Below are 15,360 nucleotides of genomic sequence, written 5' to 3'. Positions count from 1 at the left end.
AATGGAGCAAGATGAATTGATAGAGCAATTGAAAAAGGAAAAACAGAAACCAACTCAAGCAGTGGAAAAAGAAGAAATCAAGAAGCTAAAAAATTAAATAAGCAACATGCTGATCAATGAAGAAATTTATTTGAAGCAGAAATCGAGAGCAGATTAGCTAAAAGAAAAAGATAAAAATACTAAGTTCTTTCACTCCAAAGCATCCGCTAGGAAGAGAAAGAACAAAATTTGGGAAACAAGGGCAATAAATTGATGATCAATAAGGAATAGAAATGAAGTTTTGCAAATATTTTCAGCAGCTTTTCACTTCATCTAGGCCAAGTCAGAATCAGATTAAAGAAGCTCTAAAAGGGATGCTGCCAAAGGTTACTCCACAGATGAACGCTTACTTGGAGGAATCATTCACTTCTGAAGACATAACAAACGTTTTATCATAAATGTGTCATACAAAAGCTCTAGGGCCAGATGGTCTACCTGCTTTTTTTTCTAGAAGCATTGGCAAACAGTTGGCAGTGGGGTTATTAAAACTTGTCAACACATCTTAAATCAGCAAGGTACCTTAGACTCCCTCAATCATACTTTTATTGCTCTTATTTCTAAGATCGAGAAGTCTAGGAAAGTCACTGAATTTAGACCTATTAGTCTTTGCAATGTGATGTATAAAATTATAGTTAAGGCAATAGCCAATAGGCTGAAACCGATCTTGACTCATATTGTTTCCCCAAACTAGAGTGTATTCATATCAATAGGCTTATTACAGACAATTTTATTATTGGCTATGAATCCTCTATATGATTAGACACCGCAAAGGAAAAAGAAATGGCTTAGTGGCTTTAAAACTAGACATTAGCAAAGCTTATGATAGAATTTAAGTTGGCATCACAAGTTATTCTCTAATGGTAGGAAAGAGATTCTCATCAAAGTAATAGCACAAGTAGTGCCAACTTACGTCGTGAGTGTGTTCAAGCTCCCTAAGGGTTTATGTGAAGACATCCAAAAGGCAATTGCAAAGTTTTGGTGGGGATCTAAGAAAGATAGACATGGGATTCATTGGTCAAGGTGAGATAGCCTAAGCAAATAAAAAAGTATATGAGGGCTAGGTTTTAGGAATCTCACTAGTTTCAACTGAGCCTTAAGGAGCAAGGGTGGAGATTACTTCGGTTTCCCAATCCCTCAAGGGCAAGAGTGATGTAAGCTAGATACTACAAAAGTTCCACCTTTTGGAATGCAAAGGCAGTCTCTAATCCTTCTTTTATATGGAAAAGCATCTTATGGGGAAGATAAGTAATCAAGAAAGGGGTGAGATAGAGAATCGGAGATGGGAGGAAGGTTCTTGTATACAAAGACAATTGGATCCTAAGACCAGTTACTTTCAAGCCAATATCACCTCAAAATTTACCAGTTGAGACTGTTGTGGCTAAACTGATTGATGCTGAAAACAAGTGGAGAGCAGATAAGCTGGAGCAACATTTTATGAATGAAAATGTTGAAGCAAGTTTTCAAATTCCTCTACCAAGAAGTCAAGAAGTCAAGAAGATAAAGTGTTGTGCACTTTGATAAGAGAGGGAAGTATTCTATGAAAAGTGGCTATCAACTAACACTTAACCTCAAATTCCCTAATGAGCCTAGTAGTTCAGACAGCAGTTCTAGACAATGGAAATTCTTTTGGATGCTTGATTTACCTGAGAAGATTAAGATTTTCATGTGGAGGGTTACAAAAAACATTTTGGCGATTGCTGAAAATCTTTGGAGAATGAAGAGGCTGTAATAACCAATCAATCAAAGATGCAAGAAGGAAGCGGAAACTATAAGCCACGTTCTATTAAAATGCAAAGCAGTAAAGAAGATTTGGGATCTAGCTCTTTTCACACTTCAGCTCTATAATGATCAAATCAAGATATTTCCAATATTGTCCAAGAAATGTGCTCCAAGTCAAGGAGAGTGGAAGCATAGCTTATGGTGGTTTACTGTTGGGTGATATGGTCTGCAAGAAATAAATTCATCTTTCAAGGGAAGAAGGTAGATCCAAGGGTTTCAATAGCTAAAGCAGAATTGGTCTTGGAGGCTTATCAAAGAGTGAGGAAATCACGAACAACTTATGTAAACAATGGTAGAAGAGGAAATCAACAAAGATGGAAACCTCCCCAAGAAAATGTTTTAAAGCTTAATGTAGATGCAGCTATAAACAGCAAACACCAAAAGATAGTTTTGGGAGCAGTTATCAGAGGTTCAGATGGAAAGGTAATAACTGTAAGAATTAAGCAAGCTCAATTAAGGGAAAGTGTCAGTTTTGCAAAAGCAGAAGCCATCCAATGGGGTTTGCAAGTGGCAAAAAACACAGCCATATCTAGTTTGATTGTGGAAACTAATTGCAAAGAAGTGGCTGAGCAAATTAACAACACTAAGGGTAGCGGAACAGAGATCTACTAGATAATTTCAGATATCCAAAGTAAAAAAAAAAAAAAAAGTTTCAAAATATCCAATTCTATTTTGTCCCTAGAATCTGTAATGCTTATACCCATACCTTAACTAAATTTGCTTTAAGGAATGTTTCAGCTGCTGTCTGGATTGGAACAATTCCAGCAGATGTGCATAATGTATTTGATAATGTTGTTCAGTTGGAATAAAAGGTTTACTTTCTATTAAAAAAAAATTGTGTACTTTTGAGTCGTATGTGGCCTTATATTTTACACCTCTTGTGGTGAAGTATTGTTAATCATTATCAACCCTTTTAATAACTAATTTAAAAAAAAAATCCGAGAATACAATACAGTGGAGCTGGGGGCACCAAAAAGAGTATTAGTTGTGAGTCTCACTTGATACTTTTCGTTCTATGCTTCTCTGTAGATTCAAGTTTTGTCATATATACTATCGATTCTTATACTAGAATTCATATTATTTGCTTCCAGTACGAAGCTACTAACAACAGCTTTATTATATATATCACTCCCAAACAACCTTCTTTGGGGAAACACATCCTAAACTGTAAATTTTGATTCCTTAGAAAAGCAAATCTCCTTGATGATCAAGAACTGATTAATTTAACAGCACACAACAATGAAGCTTGGCACTTGATACTTCTCAAATGGCCTTCCATTTAATCTCAACTTGAACAGCTCCATTTTTCGAATTAATCAAATGGTACTTCTCTTTTAATCGTCCATTGTGGAGTACATCGTGCAGGTTTATATCCACGTATCCTAGTGACTCCTAAATACACCGGAAAAATTCACAGAATGCAGATTCATTATGAACTAATACAAGCAGGCATTGTTAACCTGAAGAGAAACAAAATCACGAGTTTATACCAACCTTTGATCGGAGTCTTAAACCTCTCCGTTTGCTTTTGACTTCAATGTGGATCTTCTCCTTTAAAGGAGCCTCTTCGAAATCAAACTGGAATTCTTCGTTCCAAATTGGATCCCGGCATTTCTTGATCATCTGGACAAAAACACATTAAAACTTGAGAATTAATATATCAACAACGCGATCTACACCAAGTTAGACACTCATAATCTTGAAGGGCACCTTGGTTTTCTTCTGTTCTCCTCTACATATGACCACAGCATAAGGATTGTTGTGATGCTTCCCCTCAAGATCCTTAGCTCCCTCAACTGTCACCAATAACAATCCGGAACCTAAGTAAACATACTCAGTTGCCTTTCCAACTTCACTTTCTTTCCTCTCAAATCTGTCTAAAGGACCACTAAGTCTTTTACTCTCTTCTCTGAAAAGACTACATGTCAACTCTACCACAAGTTGCCCTCTACACTTCTTGTCCTGAGGATCGTTAGGATTTGTGTTCTTGACCAAATCAAGAGTTAATTCTTTAGTCTCATTTGGAGTAAGTGATCTCAGTGGAACAACTTGCATTCCCAATTTGTCATGTGTTCCAACCTGTGAAACCATAAACTTAAAAATCTTAACTTGCATTACAAGTTATTAACAAAAACCATCCTGGATAAGACGGCAAAATCCACAGAGTCAATGGCGATGCTGCCAAATTTCTAATTCAAATATTCTTCTCTTTAAACCACCTTGAATGGAAATAATAATTTCCTTTTAAGTAGTAGCTATGAGGAGATCTTATGATTCAGAAATTCAGGAAACGACTCGATTACCAAAAGAAATACAAAACCTTTTCCATTCAGGGTTCAAAGTCTTCATCTTAACAGAAGTCTTCTTTGCTGGAATCCTTTCCCCACTTAAGCTGAGTTGAACATAGGGATCCGAAGCTCCAAATATATCCATCTTTAATAGTCTTATTGCCCGAATAACCTTTACATGAAGTATGCCTACAGGCTTCTTAATGGCCCCTCTGCGGACATGAGAAAGAATTAACGAAAAATGTAATAACTCCTACTGCAGGTAAAATTATATTAAGGTAGGGATTAAGACTTCGAGTACACATTAATATTTGATACTTGAATCATTCATCCTTAGTTGCATTCATATGAATATAAACTTACAATGAACCATCAAGAATTGGAATTTCAAGAGTTTGAGGCCAGAGATAGAGGGCAGAAATTTGATTTCTTATAGTTTCCTGCAGTGCAACCGACTAATAATTAGATTAAGGTAGCCCAGGAAAGATTCTAAATGCCTCAGGTAAGAGTAACTGATTTTTCCAGGTTCAATTAAATATGACAAGAGGTTCTTCAGAATAAATGCAAAAATAGTGCAAGCATTCATATTGATGCAAACTTGCAGGATGCAAGAATTTAATAAACAAAGCAAAAGCAGTTTGCTACAGCCAAGAGTTTTGAAGATACAATATCTTGTTTTCCATCTGGCATTGTGATAATTAATACTTTGAAAAAAAACTTTCAGTAGCAGTTTGCACCAAATGCCATCTTGGACATTCGGAAGCTTTTTCCTGAAAATGGCAGAGGTCTGACTGAAACTACTGAATGTTTAGGTATATTCGTATTGAGTTCCAAATTTAGTTTGTAAATAGTGATTAAAATTCAGATGTTACCCTCAATTCATTCAAGCATTTTCTTGATATCTTCTCATGATTAAGTGAAGAACCGTATATTGAACCTGGCTTATCTTGTGAAGCAATGATAAGTATTAAATAATTTGACTAGAAATTTGGAGGTCATTCAGAAAAAGTCAACTGAAAATTAAACAAAGTAGACGAGTAGGTGGGATTCCTCATTATTTTCTAGTTAAGATTGAATTAGTAGTTAAAAACGTGCTCTCTATTATATAATTGTGTTGCATTCACATTAGCTGGTTTGCCAAAGGTAAACCAAAAGCTCAATATACATTAAACAATTCCCAATAGATTACTTAGAAATTAAAGTCTTAACTTATACAGTCGTTGTGTTGTCATTAGTGAATTCATTAGTGTGCCAAAAGTTTGTGATCTCACCAAACAAATAGATAAAATGAAGGCAAATCATTCCAAATATTGTAACAACAGGTGCTCTAACCAAAGCCATAAACAGACAGAGGAACAAATATCACCTGAATAAATTGGTATCAGCCTGGGATTGCCATCATATCACCTCCAACTAACTTCAATCCAAAGTCAACTTCTGGCTGCATAAATATATAAATTAACAAATATTCATCCAATGTGTGCATAAGATAAAAGAGCATCTGTTGTGTTTGTTAATGTTTTGCACCAACACTTACTTACCTTCTCCATCAGAGATACGGCTATGCCAGCAAAACAAGGGAATGCAGGCACAAGAGGTTTCAAAACTATCCGAGGCGCTGCACGGATTTGTACATCCAACAGCTGGAAGCAAGCATGACAAACTTTTTAAAGAGAGAAGCCTTATCCGATCCTTAATACTTATAAGCATAAGAAAGTGACACTAGTGAATCCCAGTTGATTACTTGACCTAAGTTGATGTCATGATATATAAAAAGAAGAAGAGGAAAAATAAAACTAAGAGTTGAATCAGCAAAGACAAGTTGACTTACATATAATGCCAATAAAGAAAAGAAGTTGTGTCAAAGCCATTAAAACCATGATGAAAGAACTTCCATTTTTTAAAATAAGTCCTCTGAAAACCCTATTAAAAATGTTGCGATGACTTAAGGATATTTGTTTAGAAGCTCACCTGTACTGTGATTTGCAGAGAGAAGAATTTCAACGCCAAGGTTATGTTAGGATTTCCTGCCCATCTAACCGCAGGCTCAAGTATCAGTTCATTTTCATTGGTTTCGCATACCTTAATACCTGTCATTTTCATGAATCCAATCTCAAAACCGAATATATTTTGTGAGTCATGGTGACAATAAGTCTGCTTAAATGTTGATTCCGAGAAAACACAACTTATACGACACTGGACAAATGTAATTAGGAAATATACTTTAATTACCATGAATTATAGGAGGCAGAGTTCCAAGAGTCAGAGTCTTAAAATCTATTGATCTTATGCAATACTTGCCAATGTACTCTGCAAATATAGGCTCCAGATTGCTTCTTGCAGTACTACATATTGCCTGAAACAACAATAAAACTCAAGCCTTAACCAATCTAGCTCTATAGTCATATGTACAGCTAAGTGCATAAACTTCTGATTACCTTATCAAGGTAAGGCCACAAATCGGATACAAACTTGTTGAGCCAATCGATCTGCACAAGCACATAAGTAATATCATTTGCATTGAGAGACTTCAAGACTAGCTATTATATTACGATGGAGTGCAACCAAGTACAATCTGATTAATTACTCACCCGGTCATAATCTGGGTGCTTCACCCACAATGGTATTTCGGGAAAAACATCAAGCACAGAGCTTGTATCAAACTCATGATCATTTGGTCGAATTATTGGATCCTGCAAAATATAGGATTTTAAATTTTACTTCTAAATATCAAGTCACTAAGTATTCATATATATATTAAATTGTCCCTATTATTAACTAACCATTAACAAAGGCACTTAGCATCCATCTAACAACTGTGATCAAACAATGTATCATAATGATCTACAAAAAAATGTTCTAATCTAAGATCTTAGACTTGTTAAAGTCCATAAAAACTATTAAGTCATATAATTTAATAATTTTTTCGACTAAAATTTAAGATCTCTAGACAAGATCGATACTCATATTTATAACCACTAAACAAAAACATAAATATCAAATAAATGATCATTGAGAATATTAACATTCATGTGACCGCAAAATGATAAAACAATGAAGCATAGAAGATTGTAAAAAAAAAAGAGGGGGTAAAAGATAAAGTGGAAAAAATATTTTCCTTAATCTCTGTGGCATCAGAGTGTACGAATATGAAAAAAGCAATTAAAAAACCAATTGGAATTCCAATTCCGAAACCAAAGATTCCCAGTAAAAAACTCAACAACCCCATTTATCTTATAAATTTTAATATATGTTTTTTCAAATGAAAAAAAAATAAAAATCCATAGGCTGTAAAAATGGAAAAATTATCAAATTGATTAATAAAAATTTAACTGAAAAATGAAAATCAGAAACGTGAAGGAAACCGCCGCAACGGAGTATCATTGCCCAATCCACGTTGGACAACATGAAGTCCATTATGATAGGAAATTACTCTACTGCCCTCGTCCGAACAGACACGTCGGATATAACATAAGACTGAATCGAATCTATGCTGGGAAATTTGTTCCGTACATCGGCTGTGTTGTGACGTGGCAACTGGGATTTTGTACACGCGTCCATGCTAAGCAAGTAGTAACCAAATATTCTGCATTCAACTTCTGAGGTTAATGAATTTAAATGGGAATCATCAACTTCTCCTGGTGAAAAAGTTAACGCTTATAAATGATTTTAAATCTCTTAAAATCTTCCCAATAATTATGAAAAAAAATTAATAATAATTTTTTCATTTGATTCTTTTATATAGATATATTAATTTCAGTAGTGGCACTTGAATTATTTCCTGTGAAGGTATCATGCGCCATCATTATCACTAACAATTTTTCTTTAAGCACTAAAACGGATATTAGCCGTAATCAAATTGATGTAGACTTTTTAAGTCTTTCTCTTATGTACGGCGTTTCATGTCATGTCATTTCACAAGAACTAATCTAGAAAATTAAGTAAAAAAAAAATAATGTTATAATAATTTTACCACTAATTTCAGGATCCAGCTACGGTACCACCGTGGTATCTGTACCACTGATTTTGTCTTTTGTGCCAGCAGTATTGTAAAATTTCATTGAACCCCTTTCATTCATTTTTATTTAAGCTTTACTTCATAAATATTAAATTAATTTCTATTGTATCCATATAAACATTATAATTAGCACCTTATACTATTTGTTATTTATACATTTTTCTTCTATATTACACTTTTATCACAATACCCCTCTCTTTATCACAAATACCGGCGAACCCGACCCGAATTTCGTTTCCATTTCCGTCCACGCCACCGGCGAAGGTTGGTACCGATCGGAAGATCGCGCGACGCCGGTCATCTCCACACCATCCTTGTCACAAAAATAACCGGGTCAACCCGACCCGCGAACCCAACCCGGATTTTATTTCCGTTTCCGGCAACTCCACCGGCCAAGGTTGGTACCGATCGGAAGCTCGTATGACGCCGGTCATCTCCATGCCATCCTTGTCGCTGTAAAGCATTCGGAAAGCTGCCGATCGAAGCCGTGAAAAGTCACAGAATCCCCGCTTCAATTCGCCATTGTTTCTCCAGTTTCCGGTGACGCCACCACTTGAGTTTTGTTCTCCACAATTCCCTCTGTCTTTTCTGACCAACCACAGCCACCGGAGGAGCCGATTTGCCGTTGATCGGCCGTTGAAGGATTCACGGGTTTGGGAGAAATGAACTTAATATTTGTGAAGCAAAGTTCAAATAAGAATAAATGAAAGGGCTTCATGAAATTTTACACAAAAAAGACAAAAGCAGTGGCATGGTGCCACTGTTGCACGATAGGCGAGTCCCTAATTTCAAAGGAATAAAATAAGTTGCAAATTATAAACATCGTAAACATTGATAGCAAGGACAGCCCGACTAATGGAAGCGCTGACATCTGATGTATCATTCAACGATATTTGTTATTATTATAAGATTTCAATAATTTGTAAAATGTCTATTATTGTTAATTATAAAAATTAATTATTCCGTTTACTATCATATAATGAAAATTAAATTTATATTTCAATCTAATGGTAAATTATATTAAATACCATTCAGGTCAAAATTCAATCTAGTTTAGCAGATCAACTTGCCCTCAATGCGTAAATATATTTTTCTTTTGTTGTACCATGATGACTTTACTCTTTTTCATAAATAAAATAATTACAAATAAAATAGACTCAGTCTTATTTAAAAATAAATAGTTGCGTAAAGTTTAAATTAATTCTTTTTAGCCCCTACCTCTATTAGAATCCAAATATGAATGGCAGAAGTCATTTGAAAACTACTTGATCGAGTTTATAAAAGATAATTTAGTCTCTAGTAATCTTCGTCAAACTCACTTATTTAATATATTTTTTTAATCAATAATTTTTTTAGTTGAAATATGACATTCACATGCGGCGTATCACATATTAAGTAAAAAATAATTTTATTCTAATATTAATATGATCATTGTTATCACGTGTCAATGAACGACACATCTTATGTCACATCAATTAAAATATAATTTTCATATTCCTCCTTATAAATACTAACGAATATAATTAAACATGTGAAATCAAACTTTGTAATTAAAGTAATCAAGATACAATGAACCAAAATTTCTAAGAAAAATTGAATGTGCCACAGATACAAACCCCCAAAAATATCAATCTAGTAAACAAAATTAGACAAACAAGATTCTTGGCAACTTAGTGATCTGGAGCCACACGTTGCCTCTTCGGGGATTTGTCTCCTTCAACTGTTACTTTAACTGTCAAATAGATGAATGAATGGTAGTTTAATAGTTTTAATTTCCTTTTTTTTTTTATGAAAGTTTTATGGTAACCAATTGCATTATTAACACGATTAATAATTAAATTCATTAAAGAAAAACGATAAAGAATTCGATGGGGCTTGTTATTATATGATCCAAGTTCATTGCACATCTAGGTACTTCAACTTAGCTACTTAATTAAAATAAGAAAGAAACCGATTTTGCTTCGATTTTTGTATTTAATTAATTAATTGTTGAATTGCATGGAAAATTTAAGTATTAAAACGTTATCTTAAGCATGCAAAGAGAATTGTCGCTAGTTTGATGCATTGAACTGCCGACCACTAAGGTCTAAGATCAACCATGTGTAGAGATTAGAGAAGGAGGTGGAGAAGTGATGATGATGATGATGATGATGATGATGATGATGATGATGATGATGATGATGATGATGATGATGATGATGATGATGATGATGATGATGATGATGATGATGATATATTATTATTATTATTATTATTATTATTATTATTAAATGATGAATATGTGGAATAATAATAATAATAACAACAACAACAATAAATAAATAAAAATGATAATCGTCTCCAAAAAGAATAATAATATAATAACAACAACAAAAACAAATATGGTTGTAGTGTTTGAAAGTCGTTATATTCTTTTTTATATTTTTTAATTACAAAGATGGGAAACATATCCTACAGGAGGCATTGCAAAAATTTATTTAATTATACAAATTCTTTGGACTAATTAATGACATCAGGATGCGTTTGGCTATGTATTATGTTGTATTGTATTAGTAATATATTATAATATAATATTCTACAGCATTTGGTGATGCAATGTACTTTATTAACTTTTATTAATATTATGTTTGTTGATGCACTGTAATGTGTTAATGTTTTTTGGTGATTAATTTAAATTATATATTTAAAACACAATATTTTAAGTGCTTAGAAAAATATTAATTATAGAAGTCTTGAATTTAAAAATTTTAGCATCAATTTTTTTAGTATAAATATTAAAAAACTATCATAATTCTTCATGAAACATATGTAAAAGTAAAACTAATAAAGTCTACAATCTTTTGAAGAATAATATTTATTTTTCAATATTTCCTAAGTATATACCTTGTGAAATAAATATCGAAGCAAAAATTTAATTGAAACAACCTCTAAAAAATATTACAACATAAATAAATAGTTAAAAGCATATATACAATATTCATTCAACAGTCACCTTAAGATGACATTACAAAAGTTCATACATACTACAGTATGTAATAGTTACATAAGATTGAAAAACATTTTTGATAGAAAATTATCATCCATGCAACGATGTCGCTTCAAATTCTTTCCAAATCTTGTATGGAGATGTCCACATGAATAAGCTAACAAGGAGTATTTTGTTGATTGAAAATTCGACTGCGAGAGTTCTGAGTCAATTTGAATCGACAATTGATCAGCTAGATGTCCAAAAGGATTAGTTTGGCCTCGTAAACCAATGGACATTGTGCTATTGAACCCCACAAATAGATGCTTCTACCCACCAAACTGGAAAATGGAGCAATCATTTGTAAGATTAGGAAGCAATAGAAAATTATTATGATTATTATTATTATTATTATTATTATTATTATGAGCATTGGCATTCGTTTGATGCAAATACGTCAAAGAAAAAGTTACTATAAAGTCCCCTCAATCCACAAGATGAGGTGGCTTGCCTAAACTCACCATCTCAAGTCCCTAAGGGAAGTAGAACCAGGTAGTCTTTTGCAAAGGTTTCAAGCTTAAATGAAAATGAAAAATAACATAGAAAGAGAAAAGAAAAATTGCCAAAGATCATAGACAACTAGATATACAAAATTAAGATCCCAAAGTACGGAAATTCTAAGCAAATTGAACATGAGACAAATTAACTTGACAGTCGCATTTCCTATTAAAAAAAACTATGAGCATTGGATACTATAACTAAAGAAAAGAATCAAAGAATCCACCAATAATTGGTATGCTAAATTAAATATCTTGATTGCGTCTAATATCATAGAAAATGCTCTTGTCAAGTCCACTCTTTTTATAACATCTACCATTACATTCTGGTGCTTCATCCACTCCAAACAACGTGGTCAAGATTGCAGAGTTTCAGCTTGATGATAAAATTGCAGCAAATCTAACACTGATTCTACAAAAATTCTTGAACAGAAACATCACTTAGCGGCCAATTCAATTACTACTAACATTGATTTTATATTATAAAAAAAATCAGAAATCAAACCCGAATTCAAAAACTAAACCTGAAACTTGATCATTCAGGTGGTGAAGGGGTAGGCACGGCAACGGTGTTACGAGGTGGGGTGGTGGTGGAGCTAGATGTCATGCGGCAAAGGCAGATGGCATGCCGGTGGAGCATCGTGGAGCTGAGCGTCATTCTTTTTGTTGAGCCATTGATTAGAGACACCGAAAGTTGAGAGGTATTTCAAATGTAGTTTCAAAATTAATACAAACCTATTCAAAACGTGACACCCCTCACGGGTTTATACTTGTAATACTCTAAAGATTAACAATCGTAGTAATAAAAAGCAATAACAATAGATCATTTGGAAACATTTAATTTTGTATGAGGAAAAAAAATAGGTTAACTTAAATTATTCTTTGGGTGTTTGGTACATCTACTTTATAATGGTACAAAGTCGAATTAAATTTATGTAAAAGCCCTTTCAAGAAAAAAAAATTGTGTATAAATAACTTTAGTAGTGAAAGATAATAGAACGGTTATGTGTGTGTATTAAAAATGATTTAATTGATTAATTTTTAACTATTTAAAGAATAATATGAATTTTTTTTATCTATTTTTTGGGAGTGTCTGCAAAAGTAACGTGGAGAGTAACATCCCGACAACAGTATATGTTCTAAAGAAGATATAAGGTTTAAAAGATGAGGACACTATTCATTTCCCATTGCACATTTATTTATTTATTTGAATATTTCGTCAGATGGCATAATGTGGATAACAATAAGTGCATCAGAAGTCATGTAGGGAAATTTACAGTAATAATAAAAAAAAATTTGCTTTTTTTCATCTTAACCCCCCAAAAATATTTCTATTAACATTAGCCATAAAACAACATTTGAGACCAAAATACTCCTCCTTCATCTCTCCCCCAACACTCCCTTTCATTCATCTCTCCCAAACCGATCCAACTCCCATCATCGGCGGTGACATCAACCCTCGTCGGCGGCGGCTCCATCTCTCACCGGCATCCGATCTACGATCTACAACCTTCAACAAAACCTAGGTTAGTCATTTTTCTTATTTTCATTAATTTAAAATGAGATTTTAGAATAATAATAGTTATAGCTTGAGAATAATAGTGGTGGTGATGATGTTTGTGGTGGTTGGTGGTGTTTGGGAGTATTGTTTTCGATTTTGGAGTGATTGCGCTTAATTTTGGGGGTGGAGAGGGAGGGGGGCAAGGCGCGCGCGCGCGCCCATGCGCGGCACGCTGTCGCACTAGTTTTTTGGTGCGACAGGCCCTGTCGTACAAAAGGTACAAGTTGAAATTCAAGCCACTTGAAGTTATATTCCCTCGATGGTTGGAATATGTTGGCTTCTACAATATCTGATCTGAGTTGCGGAGTGAAGACCCGTGGAAAGTTATCGCAGTTAAGAGTGCGCCGCAACAAGAGCCCGGAACTGGCGATTGCGGTGTTTTCGTATTGATGGTTACGATGTATTTAATGTTCGGGCTTAGATTGGAGTTTAACGCTAGTCATGTCGAGTACTTTAAAAAGAAGATTGCGGTTGATATATTTAATTACGATATTATATTGTAGACCTATGTAGTAATTTTAATGTTGAAATTTGAATTTTTTTTTAATTTGCGCACTTAAGTTTATATAATTTTAATGCCTCACATTTTGAACTTTAAAATAAAATAAAGTTTTATGAAATATAAGTGTACAATACACAAAAAACAATAACAGTTTTAACCAACGAAATACAAAAAACAATAACAGTTTTAACCAACGAAACACAAAAACAATAATAGTTTTAACCAACGAATAACACACAAAATACAACTAACTTCGAGTCGACGCAATAGGATTCTTACATCGCTTACGATTATGGCCTAGTTCATGACACCGGCCGCATCTTACAGTCCGCCGGTCAACGTCCTCACCAGCCGAGGGTATTCTGAGCTTTTTACGACGGGCAGGTAGTGGTGCCTCAACTGGTGGGTATACTTGCATCTCCTGAATTTCATCTGGAACTTCCCAATCAGTCACATCACCAACTGGCTCCACTGGTTGTGCATAAGCCATCGCCAATGATTCTGTAGTGTAAAAGTCCGAGCAAAGGTTAATAAAATCCACCCGGTGTGTTAGACACGCCGCAATTGCATGAGCACACACAAGATGATCAAGCTGAAACACTCTGTAGGAGCAAGTTCTCTTTTGCAAGTCAACCAACCCTTTCTTAAGCCCACCGCCTATAACTTGAAAGCGATGCGGAGACACCGGCCGAACTATCATTCTTTCAGCTATAGTTCTCCTCTCAGTGACTATTTCATCCGCCCATGTTGTTAGCCGAGTAGTCATTGATTCAGCCACAATTTTTCTATCATAAAACCATTGCTGCAATGTTTTCCTAAAGTGATCAACAAGAAGAGTAACAGGAAATTTTCAAGGTTCCCTCATGAAAGCATTAACACTCTCCGCGATGTTGGTGGTAAGAATGATGTACCTCCTACCTTCAAACTGAGACCTTGCCCAATTACACATACCGACATTATTTTCTAGGTAATCAGCCGCACCCGAGTGGATCATCCACAACCCTTCAAGTTATCTCTTAAATTCCTCGTGGCCATATGCTTTTGCTGCATTAATAAAGGCGGGCTCAAATTCATCCCAAAGAGCTTTGGACATTTTAAATTGTGACTTAATGTTACCTTTGACGTGGTAAAAACAAACGCCATGAGTTGCATTGTGAAATACTTTAAGAACGGCTCTCCTTATGGCAGTGCATTGATCAGAGATAATTACCAACTCAGGTCTATCACCAATCACTCCGTGTAACTTCGTCATAACCAATTCCCAAGCATCATTGTTTTCTGAATCTATGATCCCAATGGCTAACGGATACAATTGATTGTTACCATTAAGACATGTTGCCACGAACATGCTTCCACGATATAGTCCCTTCAGATGAGTACCATCTACAGTAATGACAGGCCAAATGTACTGCATAAACCCCTTGATGGAAGATCCGAGTGCTACAAAATAGTACAAGAAATTACCATCTCCATCCTGCTCGAGGTGAGTGACTGTACTCTCATTCGCTGTAGTTAGTACGTGAGAGTATTTAGGGAGCAAGTTGTATGACTCTGCAGGGTTGCCGCGAACTATTTCAAGACCAACTTCTCTCGCCCTATATGCCTGCTGGTATGTTAACTGAACACCGTATTTCCTGTTGCATATCTGCTC

The 15,360-nt window shown here is 34.6% G+C and overlaps 1 protein-coding gene, 1 long non-coding RNA gene and 1 pseudogene across 2 annotated transcripts; all 3 read right to left on the bottom strand.

The window, feature by feature from the left end:
• Positions 1-3,081: 3,081 nt before the first annotated feature.
• Positions 3,082-7,335, bottom strand: LOC18037953 (annotated as a pseudogene).
• A 4,582-nt stretch (positions 7,336-11,917) lies between these two features.
• On the bottom strand, positions 11,918-12,460 carry LOC18038325. Its single transcript, XR_002904934.1, has 2 exons — positions 12,171-12,460; positions 11,918-12,058 (listed from the first exon to the last, which is right to left on the bottom strand). It is a non-coding gene; the product is annotated as an uncharacterized LOC18038325 (long non-coding RNA).
• A 1,496-nt stretch (positions 12,461-13,956) lies between these two features.
• LOC112097343 lies at positions 13,957-14,658 on the bottom strand. The gene is made up of 2 exons (XM_024182529.1): positions 14,621-14,658; positions 13,957-14,524 (listed from the first exon to the last, which is right to left on the bottom strand). The coding sequence occupies exons 1-2, from the start codon at positions 14,656-14,658 to the stop codon at positions 13,957-13,959; spliced, it is 606 nt and encodes a 201-aa protein (XP_024038297.1).
• Positions 14,659-15,360: the final 702 nt, after the last annotated feature.

The sequence above is a fragment of the Citrus clementina genome, unplaced genomic scaffold (assembly GCF_000493195.1).
Source record: "Citrus clementina cultivar Clemenules unplaced genomic scaffold, Citrus_clementina_v1.0 scaffold_6, whole genome shotgun sequence".
NCBI classification, from domain to species: domain Eukaryota; kingdom Viridiplantae; phylum Streptophyta; class Magnoliopsida; order Sapindales; family Rutaceae; genus Citrus; species Citrus x clementina.
Note: the sequence above shows the minus strand (reverse complement) of the source record. Positions and strands in the feature narration are given on the sequence as shown.